This window comes from Rhinoraja longicauda, chromosome 22, assembly GCF_053455715.1.
Source record: "Rhinoraja longicauda isolate Sanriku21f chromosome 22, sRhiLon1.1, whole genome shotgun sequence".
Classification (NCBI taxonomy): Eukaryota; Metazoa; Chordata; class Chondrichthyes; order Rajiformes; family Arhynchobatidae; genus Rhinoraja; species Rhinoraja longicauda.
The window spans coordinates 30,578,251-30,595,815 of record NC_135974.1 but is presented as its reverse complement, the minus strand read 5'-3'; the positions used below and the strand labels follow the sequence as shown (position 1 = coordinate 30,595,815).

Below are 17,565 nucleotides of genomic sequence, written 5' to 3'. Positions count from 1 at the left end.
CGATCCTGACTACGGGTGCTGCCTGTATGGAGTTTGTGCATTCTCCGAGTGACCATCTGGGTATTCTCCATGTTTTTTCCCACGCTCCAAAGACGTACAGGTTTGATGGTTAGTTTGCTCCAGTAAATTGTCCATAGTGTGTAGGGTAGTGATAGTGTAAGGGGTGATCGCCGGTCGGCGTGGACCCGGTGGGCCGAAGAGCTTGTTTCCACGTCGTATCTCTGTAGTCCAAGATATATATAAGATTTAACTGTTAATGAAATGAGCTTACAAAATATTTATACCTTTGCTATATACAGAGTACCTCCTGAAACTGAGGACAGAGTTGAGACCACTCCGTGTTTACAGCGAGCAAATGGAGATGGTGGATTTTCCTTATCCTGGCAGCACCCTGCAGATTTCCAGGAGATCCGTCAGAGAAACAAAACCAAAACCTGAACTTCGGTGAATATTTCCGTTGTAACTTTAATCATTCTTAATTGGACATTGTTGTGCAATGGCCTGTTGTTGATCAACGCTAAATAATTATGTACACTAGTGTTTGTTGGACTCAATTTCCTTTATCCTGTTGGTGTACAATACACTGTTGCCCAGCAATATTTAGTACAAAGCAGATAACATCACATTTATACTTCTGTTCAGGAGATTAATTCTGGGAATTAATAGTTAAATATTACAGGATTAAATATAATGAGCACTCCAAGCTTACGGGAATTTAAGAAATGAAAATATACTCTATTTTATGTGTATACGATCTCATTAAGGTTGTGACTGATATTATTTTGTGCTATTATAAAGACAAAAACGTACTGGAAATGCTCAACAGCTCAGGCAGCATGAGTGGGAAATGAAACAGAGCTAACATTTCATCAGAAACGTCTGACTTTGTGCTGCTTTCTCCTCCATTCTATTCTGTTGTGGTTTGTATTAGAGACTTCATAATATCGAGGTCATTGGGTGGCCGCAGTGGTAGAGTTGCTGCCTTACAGCGCTTGCAGCACCAGGGACCCTGGTTCGATCCCGACTGCGGGAGCTGTCTTTACGGAGTTCGTATGTTCTCCCCATGGGTTTTCCCTGAGATCTTCTGTTTTCTTTAGTCAGAGGGTGGTGAACCTGTGGAATTCTTTGCCACAGAAGATCGTGGAAGCGGTCAGTGGATATTTTTAAGGCATAGATAGATAGATTCTTGATTAGTACGGGTGTCAGAGGTTATGAGGAGAAGGCACGAGAATGGGGTTAGGAGGGAGAGATAGATCAGCCATGATTGAATGGCAGAGTAGACTTGATGGGCCGAATGCCCCAATTCTACTCCTATCCCTTATGACCTTGTAATGCCACTGCAAAACTGTCAGTGAGCAGCGATCTTCTATGACATAGAATATAGAACAGTACAGCCCAGGAACAGGCCCTTCGGCCCACAATGTCTGTGCCGGACATGCCAAGTCAAATGTATCACAACTGCCTGTACATGATCAACATCCCACTATTCCTTGCACTTCTGTCAAGAGTCAAGAACGTTTTATTGTCATATGTCCCAGGTTGAATAATGACATTCTTACTTGCAGAATAAGCCAATAAACAAAGTTCAGTCCACACACACACACGCACACACACACACACACACACACACACACACACACACACACACACACACACACACACACACACACACACACACACACACACACACACACACACACACATACACACATACACACTCACTCACTCACTCACTCACTCACTCACTCACTCACTCACTCACTCACTCACTCACTCACTCACTCACTCTCTCTCTCTCTCACACACACACACACACACACACACACACACACTCACTCACTCACTCACTCACTCACTCACTCACTCTCACACTCTCACACACACACTCACATACACACGCACACACGCACACACACTCACTCACACACTCACATGCACGCACCCACGCACGCACCCACACTCACTCTCACACTCTCACACACACACATACACACACACACACACGCACACCCGCACACGCACTCACTCACACACTCACATGCACGCACCCACACACGCACGTACCCACACACACACATGCCCATGTGCCTATCTAAGAGCCTCTTAAATGCCACAATTGTATCTTCATCCACCACCACCCCAAGCAATGCATTCCAAGACCCCACCACCCCTTGTGTAAAAATACTTGCCCCACACATCTCCATTAAACTTTCGCCCTCTTATCTCATAGCTCGCTGTGCCCTCTAATGTTGGATATTTCCTCCCAGGGAGAATTTAGTTTAGTTTAGAGATACAGCGCGGAAGCAGGCCCTTCGGCCCACTGGGTCCGCGCCGACCAACGATCCCCGCACATTAACACTATGCTACACACACTAAGGACAATTTTTACCTTTACCAAGCCAATTTACCTATACATCTGTACGTCTTTGGAGTGTGGGAGGAAACCGAACAGATCAGAGAAAATCCGCGCTGTCACGGGGAGAATGTACAAACTCCGTACAGACAGCACCCGTGGTCGGGATCTCCGGTGCTGCAAGTGCTGTAATAGACAATAGACAATAGGTGCAGGAGTAGGCCATTCAGCCCTTCGAGCCAGCACCGCCATTCAATGCGATCATGGCTGATCACTCTCAATCAGTACCCCGTTCCTGCCTTCTCCCCATACCCCCTCACTCCGCTATCCTTAAGAGATCTATCCAGCTCTCTCTTGAAAGCATCCAACGAACTGGCCTCCACTGCCTTCTGAGGCAGAGAATTCCACACCTTCACCACTCTCTGACTGAAAAAGTTCTTCCTCATCTCCGTTCTAAGGCAGCAACTCTACCATTGTGCCACTTTGCCGCCCTAAAGTAACCGCCTGAACAGGGACTTGAACCCTGGACCCTCAGATTAAAAGTCTGATGCTCTACCGACTGAGCTATCCGGGCCCTATTGTGTTCCGATCTCTTTAGTGAACCTCCTATATTCCTTGGAGCACAGGAGACTTGGTTTCCGATATATCAGTAAATGCCATGATAATAAAGTAGGTTTGATTTTCCTGCATTGTTGGGACTAGTCTGTGTGATCCCACACAACCAGACTGCATCGTTCTTTGGGGGAACCCACCCTAAGTATGCCTGCAGGGACAGCAGTGAAAGGTTGACTAATCAACGGAATTGGGAAGGAAAGGAAAATACCACAAATTGCTTCAATTAAAACACCTGACTTAGCCCGAGGCATATCCAGTGAATAAGAAGGAAAACAAGAAAGAAAGAGACAGCATGAGAAAGGAAACTACAAAGGCACCTGTGGCGCAGCAGTAGAGCTGCTGCCTCACAGCGCCAGAGCCCCGGGATCGATCCTGACTACGGGTGCTGTCTGTACAGAGTTTGTACGTTCTCTCCGTGACCATGTGGGTTTTCTCCATGTGTTCCAGTTTCCTCCCACACTCCAAAGACGTGCAGGTTTGTAGGTCAATGGCTTTGGTAAAATTGTAAATTGTCCCAAGTGTGGAGGATAGTGTTAGTTTGTGCGGGGGTCGCTGCGCGGCACGGACTCGGTGGGCCGAAGGGCCTGTTTCCATGCTGTATCCATAAACTAAACCAAACCAAACTCAAGCAGCCCAAATTCAGAAGTTTGGGTTCTGATTTAAAATATAGCATTTATGCTAGTTCACTGTTACCAAATTACTTCCTTCCTATTGATTGCATCTTCAGACCTGGTGTTTGAAATGTTTGTGCTCTCCTAAACCAAACCTTACGTTTAAGCTTTAATACTGTAAAGTCATTTTGCTGCATTAAGCTTTAGTTGCAGTACAGAAGAAACCTTTGTGAATTAAGAAGTTTCATGTGTGATACTAGTCTTTGTTTCAAGTTACAAAGTAACTAACTCGAGCGCATTTATTTATTCCAGGCCAATAACCCTACATTACAGGATCCGAGAGAAGACAAATCCTTATGGGAATGAAATAAGAGCTTTCGATGCCAAGTTTAAAAATGAAACAGAAGTGACAGAAGAAGAACTGTATTTGTAAGTCAGAAAAAGTAGCTATTACATAGGTCTGGCTGTATGCTGGAAGTTATTGGCAAGTGATAGGTTTGCAAATGAACAAGTAATTGTTAATAGCAGAGATAGAAAACTGCATTAGTTGCAATTAGCAGTAAAGGAAAAGATTTCTGGAATGAAATTACAATGGATAGAACTTGGACGTAAAGTTATACGTTGCAAAAACAGGCCCTTCAGCCCAACACGTTCATGGTGACCATGTTGTTTAACCAAGGTAGTCACACTTGCCTGCTCCTAGCCCATATCCATCCAAATTTTTCCTATCCATGTACATCTCTAAGTTGTAATTGTACCTGCCTCTACTACTTCTATTGGCAGTTTATGCCATATACGCATCAACCTCTGTGTGAAAAAGTTGCCCTTCACGTCTATTAAATCTTTAACTTTTTATCTTATCTTTCCCCTCTCACAAAATCAGCAGCGTAAGGGTGGAGGGCATCAGTAGGAGTTGTCAGCTACGATCCATTGACATCTTTCTCACTTCTAACTCAGTGCAGCTTTAAATCCCAATGCAGGGTCTTGAGTTCAGAAATCCAGGCTAGCTTGCCCTTTGGTCCACCAAGTCCACACCGACCATCGATCTCCCATTCACACTAGTTCTGTCTTGTCCCACTTTCTAATTTATCATCCACTCCTTGCACATTAGGGGCAATGTAGAGCAGGCAATTGATCAACAAACCCAGATGGTCTTTGGGATATGGGAGAAAACTGGGGCACCCGGAGGAATTCCAGCCGGTCACAGGGAGAACGTGCAAACTCTTCACTGACAGCCTCCGAGGCCAGGATCGAACCTGGGTCTTTGGCGCTGCGGGGCGGCAGCCCTACCGCTGCACTATGGTGCCGCACACCCGCAAAAGATCTGACTGAATGGTAGCATAGGCTCAGGTTGCTAACTCATCTTCTAATGTGATTCCTCTCACTCATGCCAACATGAGCCCCCATGCTTGCTCTAGTTAGAACGGTTGGCATGTGTTTGGGAGGCACACCACACTGGCAGCAGAGTCTAACTGTGTTGGACATGCTGCTGAGTCCTGCACAGCTCTATTCTGAAAGCAATTGGACAGTTCCAGTCAATAATTAAGTTCTCAGGATCTTTCTTGCCAACAGTTCAATGCTAGATGCCAAACGCTTGAACAGATAGTTTGTGTTTTGCAGCATTCATTCAGGGCAAGTGTAGTGCCTTTCAGTATCGTCGGGGTGCTTTTCTGGGCACCCCGAACGACTCCAGGGCAGGATGGTTGATCCTGTCGGTTTTTATTAAAGTATTTTATTAAAATAAAGTGTTTTAGAAAATGCTTTTGTGTGACACTTTCCAGTATTTGTAAAGTGTTTCATAGAATAGTTATGCCGTAAGTCAGGAATGTCAACCTAATAGTGCATGCTATTGAAGGAGACACAAGGAACTGCAGATGCTGGAATCTTGAGTAAGACACAAAGTGCTAGAGTCATTCTGTGGTCAGGAAAATATAAATAGAAAATGCTGGAGTTAACAGATTCTGGAGAACCCAGAGAGATTCCATGCAGTCATGGGGAGAACATACAAACTCTGTACAGACATCACCCATAGTCAAGGTCGAACCTGGGCCTCTGGCGCTGTAAGGCAGCAAATCTACCGCTGCGCCACTGTGCCGTCTCACATCGTGTTCTACATGAGATTCCACCATCTCATGGCAACTGAACCATCCTACCATAACTAGAGAGCAGCCCTGAACTACTGCCTACCTCATTGGAGACTATCTGTGACCGGACTTTACTGGCTTTATCCTGCATTAACCGTAATTCACTTTATTCCCTTGATCACGTGTCTGTACACCATGAATGGCTCGATTGTAATCATGTATTGTCTTTCCACTGACTGGTTATCACACGACCAAAGCTTTTCACTGTACCTCGGTACATGTGACAATAAACTAAACTAAACTAAAATCTACAGTTGCTTGTTTCTCCAATGGATTTCTTCAGCAATCTTCCACTCATTTGTTGACTTTTCGAGTTTCACTGGATCTTTTCCACCGAAGTCATGGCAGGTCATCAGAAGAACCCTGGTACGCTGAGCTGTAAAGTTGGTTTTAACGCTGTGCTGTTTTTGTTTTAGCTACAAGAAACTGCTTGATAAAGCACGCAAACATGAACTGCAAAATCACGACGTCATCCTTTGCACGTGTGCCACTTCTTCGAGTCAAGGTCTACAAAAAATACGAATGCGTCAGATCTTGGTGGATGAGAGTGCCATGTGCACGGAACCGGAACTATTAATCCCGATAGTTGCACACAAGCAAGCAGACCAGGTAAATGGCCATGATATTGGTGTGGAATCGTGCTTGAAGATCATTTTCATTTCATTTCACTGCATTCATCTTTAACGAGGAGAATTAGTTCAACGGTTCTTTCGTTATTCATGGGTACCAAAGTACAGTGACATTCTTTTTTTTTTTTGCATACAGTTTAATCAGAGATAGATAGATTTGTTGCCACAGAAGGCTGTGGAGGCCGTCACTGGATATTGGTAAGGTGGAGATTGATAGGTTCTTGATTAGTACGGGTGTCAGGGGTTATGGAAGAAGGCAGGAGAATGGGGGAGAGATAGATCAGCCGTGATTGAGTGGCTGATCTAGACTTGATGGGCCGAATGGCCTAATTCTGCTCCTACCACATGACCTTATGACCTTCAGTCAAATGATTACCATATATTACCATATACAGTGCCCTCCATAATGTTTGGGACAAAGACCCATCATTTCTTTATTTGCTTCTCTCCTCCACAATTTGAAATTTGTAATAGAAAAAAATCACATGTGGTTAAAGTGCACATTGTCAGATTTTATTAAAGGGTATTTTTATACATTTTGGTTTCACCATGTAGAAATTACAGCTGTGTTTATACATAGTCCCCCCATTTCAGGGCACCATAATGTTTGGGACACATGGCTTCACAGGTATTTGTAATTGCTCAGGTGTGTTTAAGTGCTCTCTTAATGCAGGTATAATAGAGCTCTCAGCACCTAGTCTTTCCTCCAGTATTTCCATCACCTTTGGAAACTTTTATTGCTGTTTATCAACATATGACGACCAAAGTTGTGCCAATGAAAGTCAAAGAAGCCATTATGAGACTGAGAAACAAGAATAAAACTGTTAGAGACATCAGCTAAACCTGAGGCTTACCAATATCAACTGTTTGGAATATCAATAAGAAGAAAGAGAGCACTGGTGAGCTTATTAATCGCAAAGGGACTGGCAGGCCAAGGAAGACCTCCACAGCTGATGACCGAAGAATTATTTCTATAATAAAGAAAAATGTCCAAATACCTGAAGAAAAATCCCCAAACACGAGACCCTTCCTCAGACCTTTCTTCAGTCTGCCTCGTCAATGGGGCACTTTCTGTAGCGGGTGGCCTTCTGGGTAAGCACCACCGCCATTGGTGGCTTGTTTCCATTGTAAACTTGAGCGATTGTACAGTGTTGTGGAAACTACAAACTACCTTAATTGCACGAGGGACTGAGCACAGAATTGTTTACGTCAGTGTGAGTCTACGTAAGTCCCCTATTGTGCAAGTCGGGGAGTGTCTGTAAGTGGAACAGTATCGAGCAGAGTGAATGTTGTGCCCATATCACCCATCCCATAATTTTTATGGAGAAAGTCAACTTTTTCTTCGGTTTGATTGCTATGATTGAATTGTTTGTAAAACCATATTTTTTCCTTTAGATTGTACTTCTGGGAGACCACATGCAACTACGTCCCATTGTAAGCAACGAGTTCTGTAGACGTCTCGGCTTGGAGAAATCATTATTTGAGCGTTATGAGCGCCAATTTCATGTAGGATTGCTTCTTGATGTTCAATACCGGATGGTAAGAGTTAATTGCTTAAATGCTGGTGGCAGACGAGTTATCAATGACTTCATTTCAATGTGCTCATGAATTGAATGTAGGTGGTCATTGATATATTGGAGGTTCTATAATACACATGGATATGGAGGGATATGGATCATGCTTGGGCAGAGGAGATTAGTTTAGCCTGGCACCATGTTCAGTGTGGCACTTGTCGACCAAAGGTCTCTCCCCATGGGAGCCACGGTTGCATGAATGAATGAATGAATGAATGAATGAATGATACTTGTGGCAGGTCACAGTGAAATTCTTTGTTTTGCATTCCACGCATAAAGTATGCAAAGAGTCGCTACATATAGGGTGGGGACTAAGTTACAAAGTGTTCTAAGTAGACCCAATGGTGCCTCTTTATTCTCAGCGCACCCCCCATCCTGCCGGTTCCCTCTTTGTTCTCGGCCCCCCCCCCCCCCCCACGCCAGCTCCCCCACTTTATTCTGCATCCACGACCGACCGGCACACACTGCGGGCCCGTCCTTGGCCGTTCACGACTGTGTCCTCTTATGGACGGCTCTGGGGTGCTTGTCGGGAGCTTCCTACTGCCTGCACCACTCTACTTCCTAGAGTTCCTGCTGTCCCTGTAATTCCTGCTGTCCCCTTTAAATACAGTACACTGCTCCCAAGCTCCCTTGAAACCCACCAGGGCCCCACGCTTCCACTCTCAAATCCCCTTTAAACTCATAGGGGCCCCATTCCTATCTGCTCACTGCACATTAACTTCTGGTGCTTCATGCACTCAGGAAATCTGAACATCAACAACATTTTTTTTCTCACCTTTTAAAATATGCTCTGCTTTACAATATTTTATATGAAGATCGATAATCTCATGCTTCTCCACTTTATATTTCCACTCCTTGTTCTCGCCATTTATTTATCCTGTTTATGTACCTGGAGCCTCTCTATATCCACCCCCCCCCTCCCCCTCCCCCCACAACTCAATCTTTCATCAAGATAATTAATGGAAAGAGATCAAGGGTTCATTTACAAATAACTCTTTGATTATGTGTAATGTAAAGCATGGCTGAATAAGATTCATATGTTTAGAAGTTATAGGATCAGAATTGGGTCATTCGGCCCATCAAGTCTACTCCGCCTTTCAAACATGGCTGATCTGTCATTCCCTCTCAACCCCATTCTCCTGCCTTCTCCCCATAACCCCTGACACCCGTACTAATCAAGAACCTATCAATCTCTGCCTTAAAAATATCGATTGACTTGGCCCCCACAGCTGCTGTGGCAATGAGTTCCACAGATTCATCACCTTCTGACTGAAGAAATTCCTCCTCATCTTCTTCCTAACGGTCCGTCCTTTAATTCTGAGGCTATGGCCTCTGATACTAGACTCTCCCACTAGTGGAAACATCCTCTCCATAAAATTAAGGTTTTTTTTAAAAATGTTGTGCGCTTATGTGGAAATGTCTGGAGTATTTTATTATGTTTAAAAAATCTAAATATATTTATGATTTAATATTTCAGCACGAGGAAATCTGCCAGTTTCCTTCCGAGCAGTTTTATGAAGGGAGATTAAAAACTGATGAAAATATCTCACGTCGCCCAAGAAGCGTTTTCTGCCACTCTGGAAAGAACTCGTGCCCGATAATCTTTGGACACGTGGAGGGAAATGAAATTAGTTTGATGGTTTCAACAGAAGAGGGAAATGAGAATTCCAAAGCAAACCAAACAGAGGCGGATAGAACTGTGAGTAGTGAATCAAAATTACGGGGCAAAGGCAATCTGGTGGCCAAGAAACGTTAGACTAAGAATTTGGAGCCTGCATCTGAAACGTCAAAAAATATGTTTTTAGGTATTACTGTCAACTGAATTTCTTTCATCCTTGTGTCACCCTATGTAGAAATATATTTACGTTGCAATTATAAATATATTTATTATTTATAACTTAATTGTAAGCAAAGAGGTCCATTTAACATATCATTTAAGACAATGGCTAAGAATTATTGGGGTTCTGATTTTGGGAGATCAGCCATGAGCATATTGAATGGCGGTGCTGGCTTGAAGGGCCGAATGGCCTACTCCTGCACCTATTTTCCATGTTTCTATGAATCATTCTGTATCTGTAACATAACGCTCCAGCCACCATACTTGAAATGCTGTACAGTGTCACCACAGTATGCAAAGGGTGTGATTAAGCAAGAGAGGAATCTATAGGAATGTTGGCTGAACTGGAAGATGAGTTATTATTAGAGGCTAAAAAGGAGGCAAAAGAGTGTCAGATGAAGGAAATAGGTTTAAGGTGAGGAAGGAAAGACTTAACAGCAACGCGAGGGGCAACTTTTTTTTACATAAAGGGTGGTAGATACACGGAACAAACTTCTAGAGGAGGTAGTTGAGCCAGGTACTATCACCACCTTTAAAAAAAAGATTTGGACAAGTGCATGGATAGGTTAGGTTTAGAGGGATGTAGGCCCAATGCAAGCAGGTAGTGGGGGCATGTTGGCCGGCGTGGGCAAGTTGGACTGAAGGGCCTGTTTCCACGTCATATGACTCTATGAAAGGAGTAAAATATAAAGCCAGAGGGAGGAATATAGGTAGAAGAGGACAGGGGTGGAAGAGGATTTGATAGAGGGGGAAATGGGTGCATGCCAGGGAAGGGGGGGGGGGGGGGGGGGAGCACAGGAAGAGAGAAAGAGGAAAGAAGGGAGGTGTTGCTTAAAAATTGAAAAAATCAATGTTCATACCATTGGGTTGCAAGCTACCCAAGCAGAATATGAAATTTTGAAACAAAGAACTGCAGATGATGGTTTATACCAAAGATAGACACAAAATGCCGGAGTGGAAAAGGAAGGGCATCTTTTCGGATTGGAACACTTCTTCAGACTCAATATGAAGTGCTCTTCCTCCAGTTTGCAAAACCCCCTTCACAGATGCCGCCTGACCCTCTGAGTTATTCCAGCACGTTGTAGTTTACTCAAGATTTACTTAAGATAGGCACAAAATGCTGGTGTAACTCAGCGGGAAAGGCAGCATCTCTGGAGAGAAGGAATGGGTGACATTTCGGGTCGAGACCTTTCTTCATACAGGGTCTCGACCCGAAACATCACACATTCCATCTCTCCAGCGATGCTGCCTGTCCCGCTGAGTTACTCCAGCATTTTGTGACTATCTTCAGTTTAAACCTGCATCTGCAGGTCCTTCCCATACAACTCATCCATCTTATTGCAATTGCTTTGTGCAGTCCAATAAATGCCATTAAGCTTTGAGATTAAAAATTCTGTACAATTTAATTTTCTTATGAAATTTGAATTATGAAGGAATAGCTTTGGGGATTGCCAGAGTAATTATATTACACATTTCATATAATGCAAACGAGTTTTGGAGGAAGCTGTCAAAATGACTTAACTGTGATTTTAGAAACATAGAAAGTAGGTGCAGGAGGAGGCCATTCGGCCCTTCAAGCCAGCACCGCCATTCATCGTGATCATGACTGATCATCCACAATCAGTAATCCGTGCCTGCCTTCTCCCCATATCCCTTGATTCCACTAGCTCCTAGAGCTCTATCTAACTCTCTTTTAAATTCATCTAGTTAATTGGCCTCCACTGCCTTCTGTGGCAGAGAATTCCACAAATTCACAACTCTCTGGGTGAAAAAGTTTTTTCTCACCTCAGTTTTAAATTGCCTCCCCTTTATTCTTAGACTTTGGCCCCTTGGTTCTGGACTCCCCCGACATTGGGAAATTTTTTCCTGCATCTGGCTTGTCCAGTCCTTTTATAATTTTATATGTTTCTATTAGATCCCCTCTCATCCTTCTAAATTCTAGTGAATACAAACCCAGTCTTTCCAATCTTTCCTCATATGACAGTCCCGCCATCCCGGGGATTAACACTCCCTCAATAGCAAGGATGTCCTTCCTCAAATTAGGAGATCAAAACTGCACACAATACTCCAGATGTGGTCTCACCGGGATCCTGTACAACTGCAGAAGGACCTCTTTACTCCTATACTCAAATCCTCTCGTTATGAAGGCCAACATGCCATTAGCTTTCTTCACTGCCTGCTGTACCTGCATGTTTACTTTCAGTAATGTTTTGAAGGCAAAGGAAAAACGATGAGATACTGTGCTTTTTCTTACTGGTTGAGTTGGATTTTGTTCAGATGACAAGGGAAATAAGCATGAGCGTCTATTGTTGATCCTTTATATCAATTGAAGCCCGGTTGTGTAACATGTACGTTAAGAGATTGCATTTGATTGAAATGCCATCTTCATTCTCGCATATTTGTGGGGGGGGGGGGGGGGGTGGAAGGCCTCTCGCGGCACAGTGATGCAGTGGTAGTGCTGCTTCCTTACTGCGCCAGAGACCCGGGTTCCATCCGAACTGCAGGTGCTGTTGTACGGAGTTTGTACGTTCTTCCTGTGATTGCTGGTTGGTGCGGACTAGGTGCGGACTAGGTGGGCCGAAGGGCCTGTTTCCGCCCTGCATCTCTTCAGTCTAAAGTCCAAACTTTGTGAATTTCTCCCAAGGACTGGCAGTGATGGGTGGCATTAATAGCGGAGCGTCAGTGCCGTCACGACCTCAGGAGGTTGAAGCATGGTGCAAACGTAATGAAGATTGTGAATCATTTTAATGCTGTACACACATGAAGGATGCATATTTATAAATATTAATCTTAGTACTTAGTACTTAAACTTCAATGCCGTCTGAAATAAAGCGTGCATTTTTATTTTATGCATGTGTCTCAGATAATATGGACTGAAGGAAACGTCTGTCATGTGCCCAGCGTTCCCTCTCACTCCATCCCTCCCCCACCCAAGTCACACTAGCTTCTCGTTTTCACTTAACAAACAGCTGACAATGGCCCGTTTCCTCTATCATCGTTGCGTTTTTGCATATCTTTCATTCATTATTCTTTATCTCTCTACATTTGAATTTGAATTGAATAACTTTGATTAGCCAAGTGTGCCTACATACAAGGAATTTGCCTTGGTGCTTTGCTCGCAAGTAACAACACGGCAGACAGTAAACAATTAAGAATAAACATTGTAATTTACACACGTGAAGAATTAAATAAAATACCAGAGCAAAAGGAGGCTACAGACTTTTGGTTGTTGAGCAGAGCTACTGCTCGTGGGAAAAAAAGCTGTTTTTATGTCTTATGTAAGGAGTGCTACAGAGTGCTTCCCCCGGGTCCTTCTCCGTCTCAAGACCTTGAACACAGCCACAGCCACAGCCCCGCCGACAAGTATGTCCAAATAATCCAGCGAGTGAGAGAAATGCAGAACAATGTTTGGAGGTACCAAATACCTGATGTTAATGAGTAACCTCTCTCGTGAAAGTGATCTTTGTGGGATTTTCACAGACGACACAAACGAACAAACACAGACAAAACAGCAAGGAGCAGTACACCATGGCAACCATCGTCGGCGCCAGCCGTTGCCTGTATCTCTCGTCTTATAGAAACGTATAAGATTCTTAGAGGATTGGACAGGGCAGATGCAGGAAAAATGGTCCCAATGCTGGGGGAAGTCCAGAACAGTGGCCACAGTTTAAGGATAAGGGGTTGGCCATTTAGGACTGCGATGAGGAAAAACCTTTTCAGCCAGAGTTGTGAATCTGTGGAATTCTCTGCCACAGTAGGCAGTGGAGGCCAATTCACTGGATGTTTTCAAGAGAGAGTTAGATTTAGCTCTTGGGGCTAAGGGAATCAAGGGATATGGGGAAAAAGCCAGAACGGGGTACTGATTTTGGATGATCAGCCCCATGATTATATTGAATGGCGGTGCTGGCTCAAAGGATCGAAAAGCCTACTCCTGCACCTATTTTCTATGTTTCCCTTATCGCTAACCAGTCTGAAGAAGGGTCTCGATCCGATACACCACCCATTCCTTCTCTCCGGAAATGGTGCCTGTCCCGCTGAGTTACTCCAGCTTTTTGTGTCTATCTACATGTCACTGATATATCCTCACTGTTTCTTTTTTCTACCTGTTGACTAGGTGAGCATTGTGAGCCAGTTATTGAATCACAAAATCAATCCAAAGGATATTGCGATTTTGACACCCTACAATGCCCAGGTGATGGAGATAAGCAAACTGCTCAAGGCCAAAGGGATTGCAGACGTTACTGTGTGTACCATCGTAAAAAGTCAAGGTACTTGTGTTCATCAGCTTTATAAATGCACGAATGATACGTTATTGTGATTCTTTGCATCATTGGCATAAATAAATGGCAATCATGTTACTTGCTTCACAAAATACTTCTCTGTAGCTTATCTTCAGTTGTGGTCTGCCTCTGTCGTGTTATTGTCTACCTGTTTATGCATTGATTAGCAGGATGCATAAGCAGGTGGATAATATTGTGGGAGTCTAGCACCACATGAAGCTGGTGCCAGCTGCTTGCTGGTGCTGGTTGTCATGTCATAAGTTATTCTAACCAGGGAATGTACAGAATGGGCGAGAGGGGATACAATATGATCAGTTGGTACAAGATAGTCAAATTAACAATGGTTAATTGCCTTATGCACTGACAGTGTAGAAAGCGTTTTATTGGGATGCATCACAACATGGTTTGGAAACTGCTCCATCCAAGACCACAAGAAATTGCAGCAAATTGTGGACGCAGCCCAGACCCTCACACAAACCGACTCCCTTTCCATTGACTCCATTTACACCTCACGCTGCCTCGGCAATGTCAGCATCATAATCAAGGACGAGTCGCACCCTGGCCACTCCCTCTTCTCCCCTCTCCCATCGGGCAAGAGATGTAGAAGTGTGAAAACGCACACCTCCAGATTCAGGGACTGTTTCTTCCCAGCTGTTATCAGGCAACTGAACCAACAACAAGAGAGCAGTCCTGAGCTGCTATTTATCTCATAGGAGACCCTCGGCCTATCTTTGATCAGACTTTACTGGGCATTATCTTGCACTAAACGTTATTCAGGTTATTCCCTTTATTGTGCATCTGTGCACTGCGGACGGCTCGATTGTAATCATGTATTGTCTTTCCGCTGATAGGTGAGCACACAACAGAAGCTTTTCATTGTACCTCGGTACACATGACAATAAACTAAACTAAACAATAAAACTCCTATTTACTGCAGCATAGCAGGCCTGTAAATACTCACAGGTAACATAATAAACAACAAAAAAACAATAAATTAAAAATATATATATATTAGTGCAAAAGATCGGTCCTTAGTGCAACCAAGATATTTCATAGTTCTTAGTTTAGTTAGTGTTTGTGGTGTTCAAGACAATAGACAATAGGTGCAGGAGGAGGCCATTCGGCCCTTCGAGCCAGCACCGCCATTCAATGTGATCATGGCTGATCATTCTCAATCAGTACCCCGTTCCTGCCTTCTCCCCATACCCCATGACTCCGCTATCCTTAAGAGCTCTATCTAGCTCTCTCTTGAATGCATTCAGAGAATTGGCCTCCACTGCCTTCTGAGGCAGAGAATTCCACAGATTCACAACTCTCTGACTGAAAACGTTTTTCCTCATCTCAGTTCTAAATGGATCCTGATGGTGGTTGGAAAGAAGCTGTTCTTGAACCTGGAGGTCTGAAGAAGGGTCCCAACTCGAAACACCACCTATCTATGTTATCCAGAGATGCTGCCTGACCCCGCTGAGTTACTCCAACACTTTGTGCCCTTTTTTTGTAAACCAGCATCTGCAGTTTCTTGCTTCTACCAGTGCCAATATGTTCAGTTCTATGGCTGGGAGAAGTGATAGAAAGGTGAAACTCCATATCAATTCCATCACTATTTGATTTAATTTATTTGATTAAAATTCTTGCAGTTTAGATATGTTTCACAATTTCTTCCGCTGGTATGGAATTTTTAATTAAAAAAATGGTGAGAATAAAGCAAAGCCAGCTGAATTTGGGCGGACAGTGGATACGATGTGTGGGAAGGAACAGCAGATGCTGGTTTACACCAAAGATCGATATAAAATGTCGGAGTAACTCAGCGGGTCAGGCAGCATCTCTGAAGAAAATTAACTTTTCGGGTCGGGACCTTCTTCAGAGACTGAAGAGGGGTACCAACCCAAAATGTCACTTATCTTTTCTCTCCAGAGATGCTGCCTGGCCTGCTGATACAGCTGGAGCATTGTTTTGAGCAGTAAGTACCATTTGCCACCACAATATCCTGCATGTTCATCAATGTTCTCTTCACATTAACAGGAAGCGAATGGCGCTATGTTATCTTCTCTGTTGTTCGTTCTCTTCCGAAGAAAGACATTGAAACACGACCTTCAAAATCCTGGCTGAAGAAATACCTGGGTTTTACCTTTGATCCAAATCAAGTGAATGTTGCACTAACAAGAGCCAAGGAAGGCCTCTGTATCTTTGGTGAGTAATATCTCATATTGTATACCTGAGGAAGGGTTCGTTAGACTTTTTTCTTATGTTTGGTTTTTCGCGTACAAATAAAACCTGCAAGTGTCTCCTCGGTCCAAGGCAAATGTAGGAGATGGAGACAAATTTGCTGATGATTCAGGACCTATTTGTACTTGGGAACTTTAACATGTACCAAATAGATGCGAGGCAGCATAGTGGTAGAGCTGCTGCCTTACAGCACAAGAGATCCGGGTTCGATCCTGACCTTGAGTGCGAACAAACTGTACAAAGTTTGTATGTTTTCCCTGCGGCCACTTGGGTTTTCTCCGGATGCTCCGCTTTCCTCCCACATTCCAAATCTGGAATTGGACTTGGTGGGCCACAGGGCCCGTTTCCACGATGTATCTGTAAACTAAATGTGGTATTAAGCTTCACACACTGAGCACTCACTGGAAAATTACATCTTCATATGGGTTCTCTGCTCAGTTCCTTATCACAGTCTTACATGGATGGTTCTTAATTTTGCTGTAACCCGCACATGGGTCCATGCCTACTCAGTCAAAAGTTTTCATAATTTTTATGGCCCTCTAATAAGGGCCCTCTATATTTCTGAGAGAAAATTGATGCAAGCATTTCATCCGTTTCTGCTGGGCATTGAACTGGCTATTTTGGTGTTATCCAAAGATATACCCAATTGAAATATAGACAATAGACAATAGGTGCAGGAGTAGGCCATTCGGCCCTTCAAGCCAGCACCACCATTCAATGTGATCATGGCTGATCATTCTCAATCAGTACCCCATTCCTGCTTTCTCCCCATACCCCCTGACTCCGCTATCCTTAAGAGCTCTATCTAGTTCTCTCTTGAATGCATTCAGAGACTTGGCCTCCACTGCCTTCTGAGGCAGTGAATTCCACAGATTCACAACTCTCTGACTGAAAAAGTTTTTCCTCATCTCCGTCCCAAATGGCCTACCCCTTATTCTTAAACTGTGGCCCTGGTTCTGGACTCCCCCAACATTGGGAACATGTTTCCTGCCTCTAATGTGTCCAACCCCTTAATAATCTTATATATTTCGATAAGATCCCCTCTCACCCTTCTAAATTCCAGTGTATACAAGCCTAGCCGCCCCAATCTTTCAACATACGACAGTCCCACCTTTTTATTTTGTTTGGTGATCAGGTGTGATATTGCCTGCAGCATGTACATTTTGTATAAAGCAGTGGAAATCTGTGGGGGAAATCCATTTCAAAGTAAAATCCAGAAATGGCAAAGAAACACCATTTAGTCTCTAGTGTGGACTCTATACTTTCTTTGTAATGTACCATAAAGATAAGCAGTCT

At 43.8% G+C, this 17,565-nt stretch overlaps 1 protein-coding gene and 1 non-coding gene across 3 annotated transcripts in view; one reads left to right on the top strand and one right to left on the bottom strand.

Annotated features, from left to right (window-relative positions):
* The window catches only part of helz2a (helicase with zinc finger 2a), a 68,525-nt gene that overhangs the window by 47,966 nt on the left and 2,994 nt on the right, over positions 1-17,565 (top strand). For both annotated transcript variants that reach the window (XM_078419023.1, XM_078419024.1), the window contains exons 14-20: positions 300-444; positions 3,892-4,008; positions 6,140-6,332; positions 7,748-7,891; positions 9,404-9,625; positions 13,878-14,031; positions 16,066-16,233. In XM_078419023.1, the coding sequence (XP_078275149.1) occupies positions 300-444; positions 3,892-4,008; positions 6,140-6,332; positions 7,748-7,891; positions 9,404-9,625; positions 13,878-14,031; positions 16,066-16,233 (1,143 nt within the window). The remainder of the gene's footprint in view (positions 1-299; positions 445-3,891; positions 4,009-6,139; positions 6,333-7,747; positions 7,892-9,403; positions 9,626-13,877; positions 14,032-16,065; positions 16,234-17,565) is intronic.
* trnak-uuu (transfer RNA lysine (anticodon UUU)) lies at positions 2,855-2,927 on the bottom strand. Its single transcript has one exon. It is a non-coding gene; the product is annotated as a tRNA-Lys (tRNA).